This window comes from Cetorhinus maximus, chromosome 8 (genome assembly GCF_964194155.1).
Source record: "Cetorhinus maximus chromosome 8, sCetMax3.hap1.1, whole genome shotgun sequence".
Taxonomy (NCBI): Eukaryota; Metazoa; Chordata; class Chondrichthyes; order Lamniformes; family Cetorhinidae; genus Cetorhinus; species Cetorhinus maximus.
The window spans coordinates 21,559,172-21,578,861 of record NC_135886.1 but is presented as its reverse complement, the minus strand read 5'-3'; the positions used below and the strand labels follow the sequence as shown (position 1 = coordinate 21,578,861).

At 39.9% G+C, this 19,690-nt stretch overlaps 1 protein-coding gene across 2 annotated transcripts in view; it reads left to right on the top strand.

Annotated features, from left to right (window-relative positions):
* Positions 1-19,690, top strand: part of LOC144683516 (plexin-A2-like) — a 393,900-nt gene that overhangs the window by 322,458 nt on the left and 51,752 nt on the right. For both annotated transcript variants that reach the window (XM_078546585.1, XM_078546586.1), the window contains exons 19-22: positions 2,816-2,959; positions 5,053-5,287; positions 7,517-7,659; positions 8,333-8,601. In XM_078546585.1, coding sequence (XP_078402711.1) covers positions 2,816-2,959; positions 5,053-5,287; positions 7,517-7,659; positions 8,333-8,601 — 791 coding nt within the window. The remainder of the gene's footprint in view (positions 1-2,815; positions 2,960-5,052; positions 5,288-7,516; positions 7,660-8,332; positions 8,602-19,690) is intronic.

Genomic DNA, 19,690 nt, shown 5'->3' with positions numbered 1-19,690 from the left:
TTTAATACTTTATGATAACTGCCTTTTTGCCCTTTTGATCCATTGGCTGGTTACCCTTGAAAATAATCTATACTTGGATGTAATTCAAAGGTATAATTTTACACTTTACCTATGAGTTTAGAGTATATGGAAAATGCCGTGTGAGCAATTAATTTTATTTTTTAACTTTTCACTGACTTAAGCATGCCATATTAATTGACTTATAGACTGCAGCACCTTTAAATCAAAAAACAAAATCAGCTTGAGTTATGATTGTGGCCAATCTTCAGATTGGGCTGTATGTGTGTCAACATGTGCACCACCACCTGGAAGTTCCCCTCCAAGCCACTCACCATCCTGACTTGGAAATATATCGCCGTTCCTTCACTGTTGCTGGGTCAAAATCCTAGAACTCCCTCCCTAACCACACTGTCGGTGGTTCAAGAAGGTAGCTCACCACCTTCTCAAGGGCAATTAAGGATCGGCAACAAATGCTGGCCCAGCCAGTGACGCCACATTCCATGAATGAAAAAAAAACTCAGAATTCATATGGTATTATAAAGCAAAAGCAGCTCATAACCACCTCAAACCCTGAGGTGAAATTGTAACCACTGCCTTGTTGCCATATTATGTAATACATGAGCAAGTGTAGATGGACAAATTCAATGATCCATACTCCCGACATGCAGTCTCACTCATAAGGAATGCAGGTCAGAAAATTTTGTGGTCTTTTCTCCAAGTCCAAAGCCCATAGGGTCGTTGAACTTGTTGCATCATCTTTTGGTAGATTTAAAGCACAAAAGAAAATGTAGAACAAGAAAAGTACATTTCAAACTGATGCTGAACTTTCCAATATACTCTGTTCTTTGCACTCTTTTGAGCAGCATTGGGAACATCATACTTCACTCATAAGCCCCATGATTAACGGTACTTTTTATCATGCTCATTGTTCACGCTGCAAACTTAAGCATAGCCAGTAGATGATTGAGTTTTCAGCACAAGAATCGAGCATTTAAAAAGAACTCCTTATATTGCAGGATTTTTAAATTAATCGCGTATATTAGTAACACTGCCCAATTTAATTAATCTTCTGAGGGAGGTGAATAATGACAGGTCAAACTTTCAAGAAGGCATAGCTCCCTGAAATTTCCCCTTAAATCAGCAAAATAATCTAATAAAACTCGATGATTAATCTAACCTTATAATCTATGCTATTTAACCTTGTCCAGTTTCATGATACTGACAGTAAATTTTGGTTCCAATTCTCCTCAGTCCCTTGCTAATCACTGAGCAACAATTATTGAACAATGGAGCAGTGTTAAAAGGGAAAGAAAAATTGGAAAAGTTGATAGTTATACCAGCCAAACTTAATAGTGAAAATTAATTGCCCTTATCAACCCTTTTCCCACTCACTGTGCCCCCTCCCCATAATCACTGAGGCTGGCTTGGGCATCTGGAGAAAAACACATTCAGGAACACAGTGTGCAGCGATATGTTTGTACAATGTCTTTGATTTTTATGTCATTTTACAGGTGCTTCCTAATATTATTGTTTTCTTAACTTAAAAAATGAGATCAAATTCCCTGGCGGAGCCAGAGATTTAAATCCGGGCCTTTCTGGTTTCGCAGTCTCATAACTGCCCACCTACCGCATGTATCCACTTTAACTAATTGGAATACTGGAAAGACATTTTATTTAAATTGTTGCTCACATTTAAGCCTTTGTAGAGCTTAAGATTGAAGTGATTGGATTTTTAAGGTGTCTTCATGTTCTGAACTGACGAGGTGCATAGCAATGTGACAACATAACGTTTTATGGTATAAAACGCACTGCATGATATTTAAATGCTATCTAAGTATTGAAATAAAATTCCTTCAATATTACAGAATGATTATTGTTGAAAAGTAGTTGTTATACATGTTTTTTGTAAAGTCCTCATTTTAATGAAATTTTTGCATAATTTCATCCAGTAAACTTACAGCTGTTGGATAAAGCGAAAAGTAATCCTTGTCCTTGTCCCAGCAAGGAGCTGTGCTCATGGATAGGGCAGCAGCAGATTCACAGGCCAGTGCTCACATAGAGCTTAGAACTGGCCTCCTGAACCAGGTCAAATAGGGCTGCAGGATAAAGCAGCAATCTCATTTTAAAATCATATTTCTGACCTTTTTTGATGCAGGCATATTAAAATATCCTTCTTCTCTACTTTTGTACCAATAACTGAATTGTAGCAACAGCATTAATGTTATAGTTGATCATTGGCCCAATTATGATTAAGCCATAGAGATGATGGCAATTAACTGGAATCTACCCACAGACTACAGGGCAGAGAAATGTAACGTTGATTAAAATGTAATATAGAGTTACAATAGAAGTAATTATGTGAATGTTGTCCTATAAGCTGACAAATTATTGTATTTGAACAATTAGTTTCTGGAAAATGAAATCTTAGTTACAAAAGAGTTGATTCATCTTTAAGAAAGAAATGTTTTGCCATATCTAGTTATATTTTATGATTTGAACCGTAATTTTAGTCCCATATTCGAGAGTTTAATAGCACTTGATCACTATTGTTTTTTAAATAAGGGAAGAAAATTATATTCTGAATAAAATTGGACTTATTTAAAAGCCTTTCAAAATAATTAACATATGGTAACCATGAAATTCTTAGTGACTGCACTTGAGAATATAACTTCACCCTAAAGACTATTTATATTGTCAGTAATCTGCTAACACTTCTGATAAAATGCTTGTAAATATTCTGATTTAAATTAGATTTGATTGTAAGTCTTTTTTTATTCTGAGACATCATATCAAGCTTTTGTTTGCCTGTTGACAGGGCCGGAACCTGTTGCCTCCTGCTGCTGGTGGTGCAAAGCTGAACTATACTGTATTGATTGGCGACACACCGTGTGCTGTCACTGTTTCTGAGACACAGTTACTCTGTGAGCCTCCAAATTTAAGTGGACAGCTTAGAGTCCTGGTGAGTAATTTGAGGTCACACGCAGTAATGGTTTCTTGGTTTCCTACCTAATTCTGTACCCTATCTAAACATGTGCTGAAAAGCATAACTAACTCTCTATTTATTTTTGTTCCTGGTTTTCACTTTGTTGAAGTAAACACTCTAACCAAGAAAGTTATATACAGGCCAGAATGCCTGAATTTGGATTGCATACTTGTTGTTGTGCTTATTTCCAACTGGAGAATTAGTTAGCAGAGCTTGGATTCAACAGTGAGTTGCCTGAACATTGTAGATTGCATTGCCAGGCTTCACACTGACATGGCATGAGGGCCATATGTTGGACACTTGGCCTAGATTTTTGTCCCCTGGCCGGGTGTGCAGTCAGGTGATTTCCCGATCAGCAAACCCAATCGTTAAAAATGTCTGCCTGCGGGTCGGATTTTCTGTTGGGGTGGGGTGGCGGGTGGCAGGCTGAAATAGGAGTTGGGACAGGCGACCCCAGGATGAGTGTAGAGGCTGACGGCTGCAGGGGCCGGCTTGGCAGAAGGTCTGCCTCTGTTCTCTGGCACTGTACTTAAATAAAAAAAAGAATAAAACAAAAAACAGCCCTCCAGCCCTCACCAACACACTCCCTATGCCCCATCCATCCCCAACCTATACCAATCCCCATGGCCCTTCATAGCCTGTATGCCAACTTAGTACCAACTCATGCCCTCCCACCCACCATCCTTTGCCCTTACCACTTGCATGCCAACTCACCTAGTATCCTTCGATGCTTCCTTGGCTGCTCTGACAGGTTTGATACTTCTTTGACAGCTGGACAGTTTTTTGGCAGCTGGACAGTTCCAATGAGTTTTTGTGTAAAAAGTGCATAATAATGTTCACTTTTAGCAATCCCAAAGGGCTCCTTGCCTCTCCCAAAGGGGTACCCTGATTATCCAAATGAATCCACCAAGTTGAGACCTCCTCTTAGCTTGTCTAATCTGCACATTGTGGGTTTCACACTCCTGGCCTACCAAAACCCCACTTCAGTGGAGGCAGCTGGTGAGTTAATTGCAGCTGCTTCCATGAATCACTCATGAGCCAACCCCGACCTGACTCCCCCACACTGGGTTTGGGGTGGAACTTTGAAAGGATGAGTTCATCTTGGCAAAAATCTGGGCCCCTAACTTACAATGGCCAAGTATAGCATGTCTTCTGGGCAGGTAACAACATATCAATCCAGCCAGCTTGTTTGTCTAATAATCCCCTTTCTTTCCTATGAGATCTTTCTGTATTGTTTATTCAGTTAAAAAGCTAGAAATGATTTCAAATGTCAAGAATTTGTACATTCTTTTTGTGAAATCCTTAAAAGTTTCCTCTTTGACTCCCTACATTGGTAATTTGCTTCACATTTTATGCAGCCTTTTGTTAAATAATTTTAGTTTGCTTACCTAGTTACTTTAGTTTTATTATCTCAAATCTGTGCCCAATTTTGGACTATTCTGTACATAGCAGAAAAACCTGTCAATTTCCAATTTAATAATCAAACTCCATGGTCAGTTGAAATAATAAATCAGAAAGAATTGGCACATGATGTTTAACGCATCTTAAGAAACTACATAAGCAATTTCTATCATTTGAAGGGGAAATTCAAAGTTTGGAAATATTGGGAGGCCTAATTTTCTCCTAAAATAGAATTAACACATCAAAGTCTCCTTTCTCTGGTTCTGAGGATCTTGCATCATTCTCTAATTGCTATGGGTCCTCAATTTTTAAAAATAAACTTAACTTAGGGAAAGGGGAGAAATAATTGCACTGTTTGCATTCCTGCTTTTCTGAAGCTAATGTTAGCATACATTGTTGGAACAGAGTAGAGGGAGTTGTACTTTGCCCCTGGCCATTATTTGTACAGGAGCTGTTTGATGCTGTCATTGAATACCAAAGTGGGAGATTGTTCCTTAGCCCATCGCAGAAATCACTCGCTTGAAAAAGAATTCCTTAACTGGGTGCATTTCTGTGATAGAGATTACTGAATTCATCACCCATTTTTACACTCTGATGAATTTTCTTTTCCATAAACTTCAGTTAAAAATTACGCCTGATTTGTTTGTATGTTTTGTCTTGTCAAATAGGTCCAGGTGGGTGGACTGCAGTACTCCCCTGGAATGGTCCATGTCATTTCTGACAGCCTGCTTACCCTCCCAGCCATCATCAGCATCGCGGCAGGTGGTGGTCTTCTGCTTGTCATAGTAATCATTGTTCTGATTGCCTACAAACGGAAATCAAGGGAGAATGATTTGACCCTGAAACGACTGCAGATGCAGATGGATAACCTCGAATCGCGTGTCGCTTTGGAATGCAAAGAAGGTAAGAACCAGGCTAAGGTTTTATTGAAACAAGTAATATTTTACTAAATTGATTTGGACTAATATCTAGACAGGGTGGAGTTTAGGATTCCCTTTCGGAGAACTTGATGTTGAATTCTCTGCTTGAACTGACACTCATACGTATCTGCTATTTATGCAATTCTAAGGGTAAATTTTGCCACGTTCTTGCGGGAAGTGGCAGTCAAGGGGATGGAACTACAAGAATTTATCACCAGTTCTCCATCCTGTGCTTCCATCCAGCACAAGGCCAGCAGACTTTCTCGATAGTACCCCAAGCACCCAATAATGTGAAAGATTTTTTTTACTAAAAGTGTTTTTTTTTTGTAGACAATCAGAGGATCAGATATTAGGTAGTGGAGTAGCACGCTGTTGATATTTGTGGAAAATTTTGAAAACATTCGAAGGGGGCAGAGTTCAAACATATGTAACGCGCCATGAATTTCAAGTAGTTTCACTCTTGGAAAAAGATGCACTTTCAGACGTTAGAGGGGATAGCTAAAGTTGCACACATCTGATACCAACAATTAATAGGCTGGTAGTTTAATGTTGATTTGTTATTTGTGGGCAAGAGTGTACTGTGTAGCAGCTGTTCAACTCAGATTCCAATATGAGAAAGCTGTGGGACTATGAATGATGCATTATTAGTTTAATACCTATCACTGTAAATGTAGTATGTTCCAAAGGGAAATTACTTACTGAAAATGGGATATAGAAAAAGAGTAGGCCCTATATAAAAATTACAAATAAACACTAATGTCCTTATGTTAAGAGAATTAGCAACTTTGGTACACTGCTGTTGCTCAATATGTGAAAATATGATACAGAGGCAGTAACTTCACAAAATAATCCAGGTTTAGTTTTAGATTGGGACTTTAGTGTTCTTGCTGATCAATCACAAGCCCTCAGTTGTCCGCAGAAACATCAGTATTTCATGTGTTGCACGCACTGGAATTTGAAATTTCTTTTTAATTCAGTCTTGGTTTCACTGACGAGAACAGCATTTATTGGCCATCCCTAGTTGCCCAAAGAAGGTGGTGGTGAGTTCCCTTCTTGTATTGAAGTTTGTGGAGTGTCCTGTGTAGTGACTTGATGCAAGAGGGGAAACTAGACATAGCCAATAAATACTGACCTTGCGAGCAGGAAAGTTATCCAGACCCCAGAATTGAGAGCACTCACACTATGGCGCATGCGTACACATGACCTGTAATTAGGCCAGCTTTTTTCTGTCCTTCTCCAAGAACTGGTAACTTTCCCCCAAACCTGGGAGAGCTGCTGGAACTCCCAAAAGGAATTATCATTCAACTCCGTGAAATAGACGCTTGAAGCAAGAGGATTATATAAAATGGAGTTGAAAATAAAAGCTTTGCAGTGCAAAGGAATTAGATGAAATCACCATAAAAAATTAATGCACCAATGAACATGTAGATAAGCAACAAAAAAAAAATCTAGCTCTGCAGCTAGGAAGATGCCTGCTTTATCTAGTCAAGCAGTACTATAAACTCGTGAGTGATAAGAAAGAAACATACTAAATCTGATGTTAGATTTACTTAAATAATGTTTGCAACTGTAGTGAGGCTTACCCTAATCATAGGAATATCCAAAGATTTGGCTTCTTATCATACAGCGATAAGCATTATTTTGGACAATCACTGCTAGTAAGTCTCCACCATGTCATTAGAGCTTCATTAAATTGGAACTATAATGTTGAGATACTATCACTTAATCAAGAGCAATACCCTGGAATTTTGTGTCCAAGTCCAAAATATTATGAAGTTGCCATTTATATCCATTTGTTAAATTTTATTATTGTATTTTGGAGCCAACCTGTTACTTCAATGGCTGTTTTGTGGATTTCTATCCCAAATACCAAGAGCTTGTACTTTGGGCTGCCTATGATTGAGATTCATTCACCTCAACAGAGTGGATTCCACTGGTTCTCGCACCTCTCGCTGGAACACTCCCATGAATCCATGGAGAGAAATGGTGGGCAGCTTGCAATGTGAACAATTTATCAAAAAGCAAAAACACATTAATTGCAGTTCACACTCACTAAATGTGTATTCTCTCAAGCGAAGTAGAGATTTTGCTTCATTGAAAATTTTCTAAATTGGAAATTTTCCATAACAGTTCCTGACCTTTTTCAGTAGCTATTCCCATTGAAGCAATAGTGAACAAATAGTGTAAACTATCGCTCTGTTTTGTTTGATAGCTTTTGCAGAACTTCAGACAGATATTAATGAGTTAACCAGTGACTTGGATCGAGCTGGAATTCCATATCTTGACTACAGGACATACGCAATGCGAGTTTTGTTTCCTGGAATTGAGGATCATCCAGTTCTACGGGAGCTAGAGGTATGGCCAAATTTCAAAAATGTTATGGCTGATGATAACCCAGCCCTGCCAGCAGAAACAGGATGCAGTGGAGTTAAATACCTTTGTGCATTGCTTATTGTTCTGCTCAGTGACCAGATTTACTGAGGTCTTTCTCTGGGCAGCCCAGATGCCTGCCTAAGTCAGGCAGTGGACTCAATAATCTGTGCACATCAAGGTTCTTTAATGTTACAACTCACAGGGATGACTGAACACAGCTGATTATTACTTTTTGTGGAGCAGGATGAGCAGGTTACTCACCACATGATTGACCACCCCACCCATGGTGCTACCTGCCTGCCTGCCAGCTGGGGTTGACCCTAAAATTGTGGTGTCCTAAATGTAGCAGCAGGATGTCCAATCTGGGTGTACATTTAATCAACATCATAGTAATATGGCCCTCAAAATATACTGGACCTCGAATGTCCACTGTCCATCTGGAGATAAGACCTTCCTCATTGCTTCTAAAATTGGAACAAAATAAATTTGGGCATATAAAGATTTGAGTAAAAACTGAAAATAATCTTATGTACACAATGCATTGTTAATGTTTTTAGAAAAGGATGGTAGGCGATTAGGTTTAACAATGAAATTTTATTGACTGAAAAGGGACTAATAGTCCAACTGTATCTCACCTTTGACCACTATGTTTCAGGTTCCAGGAAATGGGCAGCAGAATGTGGAGAAAGCACTGAAACTCTTTGGACAGCTCATTAACAACAAGGTTTTCTTGTTGACTTTCATTCGGACACTGGAATTACAGCGGAGCTTTTCAATGAGGGACCGTGGAAATGTGGCATCCTTGATCATGACTGCACTGCAAGGCAAGCTAGAATATGCCACAGATGTTCTAAAGCGGCTACTCTCTGATCTTATTGAGAAAAACCTTGAGAGCAAGAACCATCCCAAACTCTTGCTTCGCAGGTGAGAAAAAATTCCCATGGTTAGGTTGTTAAATAAATGATAGTGTTATGCCTGCTAACATAATGGTAAAGGCGCTCATTTCACTGTCTCTGAGCTCGAATTCAAAAGCTACATGACCCAAAATGAGTTCTTACAGCTATTAATTGGACAACCAGTGTCTCAGCTTGAAGGTAAGAAGCACTTTGACACATTGCAAATATCTAATGACACACAGTGCTCTTGATTAACCTTTAGACAGAAGCAATTTTAAGTATGTGAGACATGTATAGCTTGCTTACCTGACAACCTGGAAAAATGGATTAGACTGTTTTTTTAAAAAAAACGCAAGATAAAACTCAATGAAAATGGAAATCTTTTATACCAATAACCAAATCCTCATATAATCAATATTTACATTTTTAAAAATCCCAACTTTAAGTTGGATAACTAAAGCATATGTTTGCTTTCCAACTTGCAAGGGCCACTTGTCATACAGTTCACTGGGGTAGATGGGATTGGAATCAGTGCTTGTCTTTGCCACCAAACATTAGTCATCCTGTGTTGAAAGGGTAAAAACAGATTGACTTACTTAAAGCTTCACTGTGGCTCAAGCAGATTATGGGATTGATTCTAAGGCTGTAAAAGAGAGAAAAATAGAGAAACAATTAACATAAAAGAAAATTTAATTTGAAATTTCAACATTTTCTTCATATGACTTGTAAGTAAACATCAGAATATTGACAAATTTCTAAATTTCTCAATTTGAAGCATGTGAGTTCAGAAAACCTAACCACTAATGTCTGCCATAAGCAAGATATGTTATTTAGTTCAAGAACTGGTTTTCATGATTTGACAAGAAAATAAAGTACAATGTACCATTGTACTCCATAATCAGCATTAGTCATTAAAATAAAATAGCTAGGTAACAAGAAATTACTGTACAACTTCATTGCAAAAGGGCAACGTGCCTTTTAGCATCATAGTCTCAAAGATAGATGTCATTAAAATCTGGAGACAGTAGTGAATTTGCCAATTCTCAGACATGCTACATTAATCTTCGTAGAGGCAAGGGAAAATGCCAGCTTGATTCATGATGTCTGCTATTTTATCTCCGTGATTATCAAACTTGTATGTGCTTTATGTGGGTAAATAATAATTTCCTGCATCCACAATACATTATACAAATCCATTGACTCCTACAACAAATAATGTCATGTCATGTATTCTTTGATTATCCTTCAACTGTACATTATCTGTGCTGCACACCATAAAGGACTTCGCTAGCCAATTAAAGTGAAGATGATTGTAACTTGTATGGTCAGTTGGTGAATCAAATTGAAATAAATGAAGATGTGTTGTGTGAGTATTCTACTCACACAATAGACCCATAAAAATTACAATCATCCTTTCCTTATTTGGTAGTGTAGCCATATTTGACATATTGCACAGTGTGGCACTTCTGATTGTAATCAAGAGTACTTAGCAGATCAAGCTAAGGATTGTACATTCTGTACTAACGTTTGTGTATTAACTGCAGTTGATGATTTCAAACATGCTATGATCTAATTGTGTCCAGTGACGTTGTCTGAATATCGTTTAAACTGTGTCACATTTGGTGCTTCAATTGCAGAAACATATTTATTATTCTTGTTCTTACAAGCCCGAAAGGCAATGTGCTGTGCTTACTATATAGCAGGAATATGGTACATCAGCAAAGTCAAATTAAGTAAGATTGCATTTGACTCTTGAATTATTACTGAGGAGTTTAAGCATCTTCACAGATACATGTAGCTTAATAAGTGGCTGTTGGAAAAAACTTAGACTGTCCGTTTAATCACCCCCACTTCATTGTTTTTATTTGTTGGAAATCGAGGAAGTTTCTTTCAAGTAGAACATTTGAGATCAATATAAGAATGCTGTAAGTGAAGAAATATTCTGTAGTTCTTTACTATTCTCTAATTTTGCTGTTTAATAGTTGGCACTAGACCTTAACAGGAAATTATTTTGCTAGAAGTTATATGAAAGGCATCATTGATTGATTGTGAGAGCTGCATTAGAAATGCAGTTTCTGAAGGTTTAACTAAAATGAAACTATGGTGACAAGATTCTGCTTTCCTGGAATTGAGCAGCATGAATAGTTAAACCTTTAAGGTTTAATTAGGAAATGTATTCGAGCAATAGACTCGACTGGGTGTTCTATATGAGTGAATATTGAGCATATTGGTATGCTTGGCCTCTGGATTAAATTTGGCAATGTTTCATTGAAAGTTACATAAAATTACTACTGAGAATTAAAGCTATATAGCGTAGTGGTATGAGATGGGAAAGGAGTGGCTGGCAGATTACAGACAAAAGCTGTGACAGGGTGACCAACTGAACAGTAATGCGAAGGCTTTTGGAAGCAAGTTTAATCTTTAAGTGTGGTCTCAGAATCTCTGGAAATGTACTGTCCAAGGTATTCATGGACACCAGACTCTCTCACCACAAGTGGTAGTAAAGCTGGCTAATAGAATGAGAATGATCTCAAAGCCTTGTATAAAACCTACATACAAATTCGGAATTTTCTTTGGCATTGGACTTTCTTTGACAAATAGAAGAAGAAAAATACAATGTTGTTGAAAGACACTGCAAAAATAAATACATATTGGGCCATAACTTCTGACTAGCGTTAGAAAGCGCTGGCCCGCAGAAATTAGAAGAAATAGATGCATACTTACCTGGACTTAAATTGCGTTGCCACTTCCATCCACCAGAGTTGCTTGGGGCCTGCATTGAAAGAATCCTCACAGGCCCCAGCAAAGCCTAAATCCAGTGTATTCAAGGAGGCCGCACCCCCTTTTTTACAGCACTTGTTGCTGTAAAGCAGATAAGTTTAAAGGGCCAGGGAAGTTGACAGGCCAGGGAAAGGTAAGTGTCTAAGGTACGTGGTTAGGATTTGAGGATTGGGGGTGTCCAGAGGCCGGAGGGTGGGGGTGGTTCGAGATCAGGCGGGGGGTGGGGGGGTGGGGGGTGGTTCCGAGATCGAGGGGAAGGGGTCTGAGGTCGGAGGTGGAAGTCCGACATCGGGGTGGGGTGGGGGGGGGGGGAGTCTTGTGGGAGGGTGGGGGCGCGGGCTGTAGGGGAGTCCTGAGGGGTCGGTCTGGATCTCTACAATAGTTCCCCAGAAGCTAGAAGAGGTTTTAATTGTTCTAACTTTTTCTGGGTAACTATTGGTAAAACCCCGGCGGAACCATCGAAGTTTGCGATTTAAATCGCATTTTCAGATGGTTCCTAGCACAGCGCAATTGTCCACAGGGAGTGTGCACTTCTGGGCAATTGCCATGCAAACCCTTACCTGGAAACTTGCCAGAGGGACTCCCCAGCACATCTTCGGAGTACCCCCCAAATCTGATACTGGGGAGTGCGGATGTTACAGGCCATTATGTTAGCCTTGGCTCAGTGGTTTGGTAGTACTCTCATCTCTGAGTCAGAGGTCATGGATTCAAGTCCCACTCCAGAGACTGGAGTGCACAATCCAAGTCGGTACCTGTCCAGGGCTAAGGGAGTACTGTACCCTCGGTGGTTCCCTTCAAATAATGTTAATCTTGAGGCTCCCTGGGTAGACATAAAAGATCCCACGGCATTATTCGTAGAAGAGTGGAGGAGTTCTCCTGTTGTTCTGGCCAACATTTATCCCTTAACTGACAACTAAACAGAAGGCCAAGTCACTTTTTCATTGTTGTTTATGGGATGTTGCTGTGCGTAATTTGGCTGCTAGGTTTCCAACATTACAACAGTGACTATGCTTCAAAAGCCTTTTATTGACTTTAAAGTGCTTTGGGATGTCCTGAGGTCATGAAAGATGCCGCATAAATGGAAGTCCTTCCTGTGCATGCAAATCCTAGCTTGCTGCCAACTGAGAATCTCAGTTAACAATAAAAAGAGGAAAGTTTTATATTAGGATCCTACACTGCAGGAAACTGGATAAAAAGATTTGAAATGTGAAGAGCCAGACGTGTAGCCTATTCACAGTGCATAGATTTTTTTTAGTGCTCTGCTTCATGTTGATTTCTTGCATGAGGGTTATAAAATGCTTGTGTTGTCAACGTTAACACAAATGTTTCCTGTTCTAGTTTTTATTAGTATTAATAATCTTCGTGCATGTCTGAATTTTTTTCTCTGTAATATCCCCAATATAACTGCTGGCCAGGATCATAGGATGTTCTTTGGGTGGTGCCCTGGGGTCTTTTATGTTCACCTGAGTGGGCAGCTGGAGCCTTTGTTTAATGTCTCACCTGAAGAGCAGTTGCAATGTTACCGAAACTTGCAGCTTGCAGTTTATTCATGATTTGCGGACTTGTCTTTTTAATATGCAGATTCCCTGCACTGAGGAACATGGTTCCACAGTAAGACGTAGATGACTTGGACCAAGAAATTGCTTGCTTTCAGTGGGGCTGGATAGGTCTTAATATCAACTCCCATCCAACATTGAGCACTCCGTTCAATAGCTCAGCAACAGGCCGCCCCAAAAGGGGGAACATTCAATGAGCATTAGGAGCTACACTCCTAGGGTTGACTCAGCTGACCAGCTGAAACCAAATTCATAGCTGAGGGGCATCAAATATTATCATCAGTAGTGTTCAACTCAATCCTAGGTTGATCCAAGGGCAACATGGGATAGAGACTCCCTAAACCCCATTTGATCCTTAGTTTGACATATAAATCACTGAAAAAAGTGAAAATAATGTAGGATGTTATCAGACGTTTTTGTGTTACCAAGGGAACAGTAGTGATCTAGATGAATAAAACAGGAATTAGTATGCCACCTGTGAACACTAGTAGGTAGCAATTTAGGATGTTACTAGTATTTAATATATTTGTTGCCGAGTTGCTGCAACATTCAATTCCAATTCACTTCACCTTGTCTGGGAAGGGAATACAACAGATTCTTTTCATAAAACGCAAAGTAAAATACTTTCCAGCAATACCAAATTAGACAATTTTCTTGGCTATTCTTTTCCCAAATTCCTCCCCTCTCCTGATGATGGTAACTCCTCCAGTACCTTGGCTAAGTGTGCTTTCCCCATATTTAAACAGGAGCAATATTTGATAGTTCCTTGTAGCCACTCCAGCATCTGCTAGGCATGGTTTCCACTGCATAGCAATCAGACAAAAGCCGCCAAGGTATTCTCTTTCCTTCAAAACCCAGTTGCATTGATGCAATTCCCTCTTAGCTGCTATAGCTGTGATTGCACCTGGGCCTTTCCTACTTGGGTGTCATGTTCCTGAAGCGTTGAGGGGGCCCACATTATTTTTTTTAAGAATATGTTGTAATCTCAAATAATCGCTGAAAAGTACTGAAGATCAGGGGGACCTTGGTGTGCATATCCACATCTACCTGCCCTGCTATCTTCAGGGATCTAAGGCATATAGGCTACTTGCCTTTATTAGCCGAGGCATAGAATGCAAGAGCAGGAAGGTTATGCTGGAACTGTATAAAACGTTGGTTAGACCACAACTGGAGTACTGTGTGCAGTTCTGGCCGCCACATTATAGGAAGGATGTGATTGCACTGGAGAGGGTACAGAGGAGATTTACCAAGATGCTACCTGGGCTGGAGGGTCTGAGCTATGAGGAAAGATTGGATAGGCTGGGCTTGTTTTCCTTGGAGCAACAAAGGGTGAGAGGGGACCTGATAGAGGTATATAAGTTTGAGGGGCATAAGTAAGGTGGATAGGAAGGCACTTTTTTCCATTAGTAGAGGGTTCAATAACCAGATGGCATAGATGTAAGGTAAGAGGTAGAAGGCTAAAAGGGGAGTCGAGGAGAAATTGTTTCACCCAGAGGTTGGTGGGAGCCTGGAATTCACTGCCTGAAAGGGTGGTTGAGCCAGAAACTCTCATAACATTTAAGAAGTATTTAGATATTCACTTGCATTGCCATAGCCTCCAGGGCTATGGGCCAAACACTGGAAAATGGGACTAGCGTAGTCAGATCTTTGTTGACCAGCATGGATGCGATGGACTGAATGGCCTCCTTGTGTGCTGTAAACATCTGAGTCTATAAAAAACCTTTCTCAACTACTAACCTAGATGCGGTATTCACCATCATTGGTTTTATCTTGCCAATGTGAGCATTCTCAACGTGACCATGCAAGAGCAAGGCTACAATTGGAGATTGCTTTTCTGTCTATTCCAATTGACGCAGCCCCTTGCAGTAATCCCATATTTTACTGCATATCAAGTCAAACCTAATTTCTCATGGAGCAGCTTGGATTATTCCCTTTAATTGAGGCCAACTGTGGGGCAGTTTCAGCCATCAGAGAGAGTAAAGCAATCAGTTTTAATTTGGAATCAGCGCAGTTACAATTGGTCTATCGCATGCACATGTAGGTTTTGATTTGAGCACCATTTGTTCTAACAGATTCAGATCAGCAGAGAGACTTTCAGTTGTAATGGGCTAACATTAGGCTGCGCAGATTGGCATGATTTAGATGAGCTTATGTCATTTAACTTGTCTGTGGCCTTTGGAGGGGGTGGGGATACAGTGTGAGCCTGAACCATAATCTAATTTCTGAAGCACAACAAGGCCAATTGCTTTGTAAGAACACACATATGTCAGATACTGATGAAAGTCAGATGCTGAATCCACCAATATTTTTCATTGTCTGTTTACATGGGTGGATTTTTTTTTAAAAATGTCTTATATTCTTATGTGGGATATATTCTTATGAGCTCAGACTAATTTAAGAACACATGTCATGTTTTTTCATACTTTGTTCCTGGTACTGTCTGAATTTCATATTTTCAAAATGGTTATGGTTAGATTGATGGTTAGAATTGATGGGGAACAGGTGTCTGTTTATTTTAAAACTGTGTTGACTCAAGTTGTGTCTTGGAAAAAATAGATTTATGATTGAAAATTCTGATTTCTTTGACATTCCTCTCATTGTGGTGAGGCTAGTTTTTAAGCCAACTGTTGTGTTGTTTACAACAGGGCAAGTGTGTAATGTTAGACGCTGTTAAAGTGCCACGAAGCTACAGTAAGATCAAAGAGCTCAGGTGATATCATGAACCATAAACATGAAGCTTTTCTTTCTAAATATTGTAAGATTTGTGATACGCTCGTGCCCAACACATTTCGTTTGTCCCATTTGATACGCACTCAATTTGGTCAAGTTTTATGCTTAAGGAACCTTCACTTATCAGCTGCTGTCAACGTGCCTGGCCATTTAGAAGGTGGATTTTAAGTTTTGGTGACAATTTGGCTTGTTGTTGATCTGAAACTAATGGGAACTTAGCGGTTTCGCTGCAGTTGTTTTTCTTTGCTTTTTAAGGGATAATTTGCCCAGGAAAAGAAAATCCTTTTGTCACAATCCTGGCTGCTATTCCAGCTTTTGAAGTTGCCAAGTTTATGATAAAACTAGATGCAACCCTTTTCCATTAATTTGAACAGTCCTATGTGAGGAATTTAAGGGATTTATGTTATCCTATATGTAACACGGGCTAGATTTGTAACAAGGATGTAACAACACATATGACTTATGTCAGTTAATTTAATAGCAGAGGGGGAAGAGCCAAGCCCGAGTGTTTTATGAGTGTATGAACCTTAAAATATACAGCATTTTGCAAACCAGAGACCGGTCAAGCAGCAATCTCTGAAGTTGTTAACCATTTTAGATTGAGAGACAACAGTTAGGAAGTGCACAAGCTGGTCTCTGATCTTCTTTTGACTTATTCAAAATATAGCTTTTCTAGTTCTCTTTCTTGGGATATTGCCTGTTCCATGGGAGGTATTTTAACAACCACAACAGCACCCCTGTCCCCTACCACCACCTACGCACCACCCCCCCCCAACTAGCTAGTGCTAGTCGGGAAGTCCTGCTATGTTTCCAATGTGTTCCTTTACATCCCCAACCCTGAAAACGAATTACCAGAACTCAGGCATCAAAAGGCAGCCCATCCATGAAGAGCCAGGGGGCTTATTTAAAACAAAGTCGCACCCAGTGACGTCACCAGGACAGGGAATATTGTTTTTACCTGGGCCAACTGAGGGCTGCACAGCCTGGAACCTGCCAACTAAAGCTAGAGACAGGCAGCATCCTTGCCCCAGAGATTTCTATCCCTTCAGTCACCGTTACTGTCAGTCTCTGTGAGTAGCCTGATCCTCTGTTAATTTCTTCTCCTGCATGTCGATGCAGATATGACCCTATAAGTGAGAGTCAGTGTCAAGATATTCGAGTGAGGCATGGGAGTTAACATCTCCAAGGCTTCATGCTCTGGGAGGTGTCAACTGGTCTCCACTCAGTCCTGCCTCTCTAGTCCCACAGTTTCCCACACCAAGTTAAAATTGAGATCCATAGGTGGCGATTGCTCTCACCCAAGTGGGCATTTTACACTTGAGACCGTCCTTATATATCTATGTACAGGCACTTTCCAGCAGGAGCCACCAGATAGCAATCAAAGTTTGGGAATTTGTTTGCTTTCAAGTCAGCCATGGAGGGTAGTGTTACACCCATTAGTTCCACTTCCCCTTTCCCTCGTCACCCCAGCCCCTACCCCAACCCCACTGATGGACCAGCTAACATCCAGAACTTGTCTTTATTCTCAAAAGCACTTTCAGCCTGAAAATGCACTAGTTTTCATGTGCACGCACCAAATCCTTCATTTTGACAATAAGCAGCGGAACGAAGAGCTACATCTAGCATTGCAGATCAAATCTAAGGTAACTACACTGCCATTAAATCCTCCCTAACCGTAAAGTGTTAAGCTGCAGGCTATCCTTGGGCACTGATGTGATCTAATAAAGAGCTACTGCATTAGGTAGTGCTGATAACCACCAGCAATGTTGGGAATTGTTAACAGGAGAGACAGCACATATCAGATTCCACCTTTGGAACCTACAGACCCAATGTTGCTCAGTGATTACAACAGTACAACAGCAGTTTTTCTTCAAACGGTACACTAAGTGGACACATCTATAAATTCCCCCACTTTGTGCCCAGCATAAAATGGATATTAGACTACCTTTCCAGAAACCTTAGCCTCTTCGCAACTAAAATATGGTCACTTCTCAATAATTTAAGGTTAAGTTTTAACCATTGTTTGTATTTTATGAAAAGGAAGTTTCCTAGTTGTTGGGTTTTGGGTTTCTGGGATCTTAACTATAGTCAGAGAAAAATATCATTTGCTCCCTGTTGGGATGTAAAAGGAGGAAATTGTATCCAGAAATTAAATAGAGAACATCTGAAAATCTCATTCCAAGTAACTGAGGAAGATGGCCTCATGCAGACGCAGTGACATTTGTGTGTGAATTGGCTTTTAAACTATTTTTGAAGCATCTGGAAAAGATTGTCTGTGGCCTGAGGGAGACATTTCATTTTCAAAAATGAGGGGTTGACTAAAATAACAATGGACAGTTTAGTTCTACTAATAAGTTTTGACTCCAGTTGAACAAAAACAGAAGGATACAAAGAAAACTGCTGCAGATACTGTAATGTCAGCATAAAATCTACTGTATGTGTAGGTCACATTCTTTTAAAATAACATAAGCCCCTATGCCATACAAAATAAAAAGGCTGGTGTATTCACAGTAATTATAGTATCTCTTGAGGAAAATTTGTATTTATTTCAAATTTAATGTTATATTAACCCATTTTCTTTTAATTTTTCTTATTGAAGCATTTGTATTATTTTAGCAGCCCCGTATTTCAAATACCTGGGTATTTAATTCCTAACTTGTGCATAAGTCCCAGCCTGCCATCATTAACTTGTAAAAGGGAATTGAGTATATACTTGCAAAGGAAATATTTGCAGGTCTATAACGAAAGAGTAGTGGTGGTGGTTATAAGGGATTGAGGCTGATTAAAGAGCTGGCAGAGACAGGATGGGCCCACATGGCTTGTGCTAGTCAGGTAAGCCCGCTCACCCACCCAACTGGAAAAGTGATATGACTAAGGATTCTATATTTTGTGTTTCATAAATGGGGTTTCTCTCCTTTCACGGTTTGCAATCTCTTTCTTCTCCTTACCTTGTCCTTTCTTGCACCTTTGCCAGCACACTATCCCCTGGCAGCCACTGGATTTTCCTTCAAACCCCCAAGAGTGTACTCTGTAGCCATGTGCTAGTAAGCCCTGTTTCAAATTTTCCCCATATGAAATCACACCATTCTCTCCCAACCTGAATACCAATGTAAGCTAGGAAACACAGCTCATCTGAATGCTTGACCAGCAATGAACATCCTAATTTGGATGCTCCTGAATTACCAGAAACAAATGCAATATTCGTTCCTCTCGAATTGGCCTCTGGTGAGTACTGTAACTAACATCTGTTGAGAGGTTCCATTCTGAGAATGCCAACAAATCTAAACCTCGGAAAGAGCATTAAAAATGTGTATATCTTATAAGAAGGTAAAAGATGGTTTAATTGCCATCCTGATTAGATTAGTGAAGTGTTTTTTTTTTCGTTTTGCCATCCCAATTGAAAAGAATTCCTTGCTTGGAGAGGAGAAACCAAAGTAAAATCTTCACACGCTTCGCATTGTGCCACTGGCAATATGATAAAGATTTCTAGTTTCTATCGTGTCATTCTGAGTTGTACTTTACAAGTAATTATGGCATGCTAGACGGAAATCACAGCTACTTAGAGCAAAAGTGATGAAATGCAGCTCCCAGCACTATGTTCAGCCAGGGAGTGACCTTGACTGTGTTCGTGAAAATAAAACCTAGGATCATTACTAGCCCTGCCCCCTTAAACTGGCCATGTGATACCTGCAAGGGGAAAAAAGGAAGTGCGAATTTGCATTTCTATAGTGCCAAATCATATCCTGAGCATCTTTCAAATTCTTCTCAGTCAATTAAAAGCTTTTGAAATGCAGTCAGTGTTCTTCTGTGTGCAAACGCAATAGCCAATTGGCACACAAGATCCCGCAAATGCACTGAGATAAATGGCCACTTGAGCTGCTTTTTTTAGTTATATTCATTTAGGGACAGTCATTGGCGAGGCCATCTGGAAAGTGCTTCTTGGAGGATATTTTATATCTGCCTAATCAGGCAAAGATTCGACAATGCAGCACTCCTTCTGTACTATGCAGAAGTGTCAGAGCAGTACATGTGCTCAAGTTCTAGTTTGTG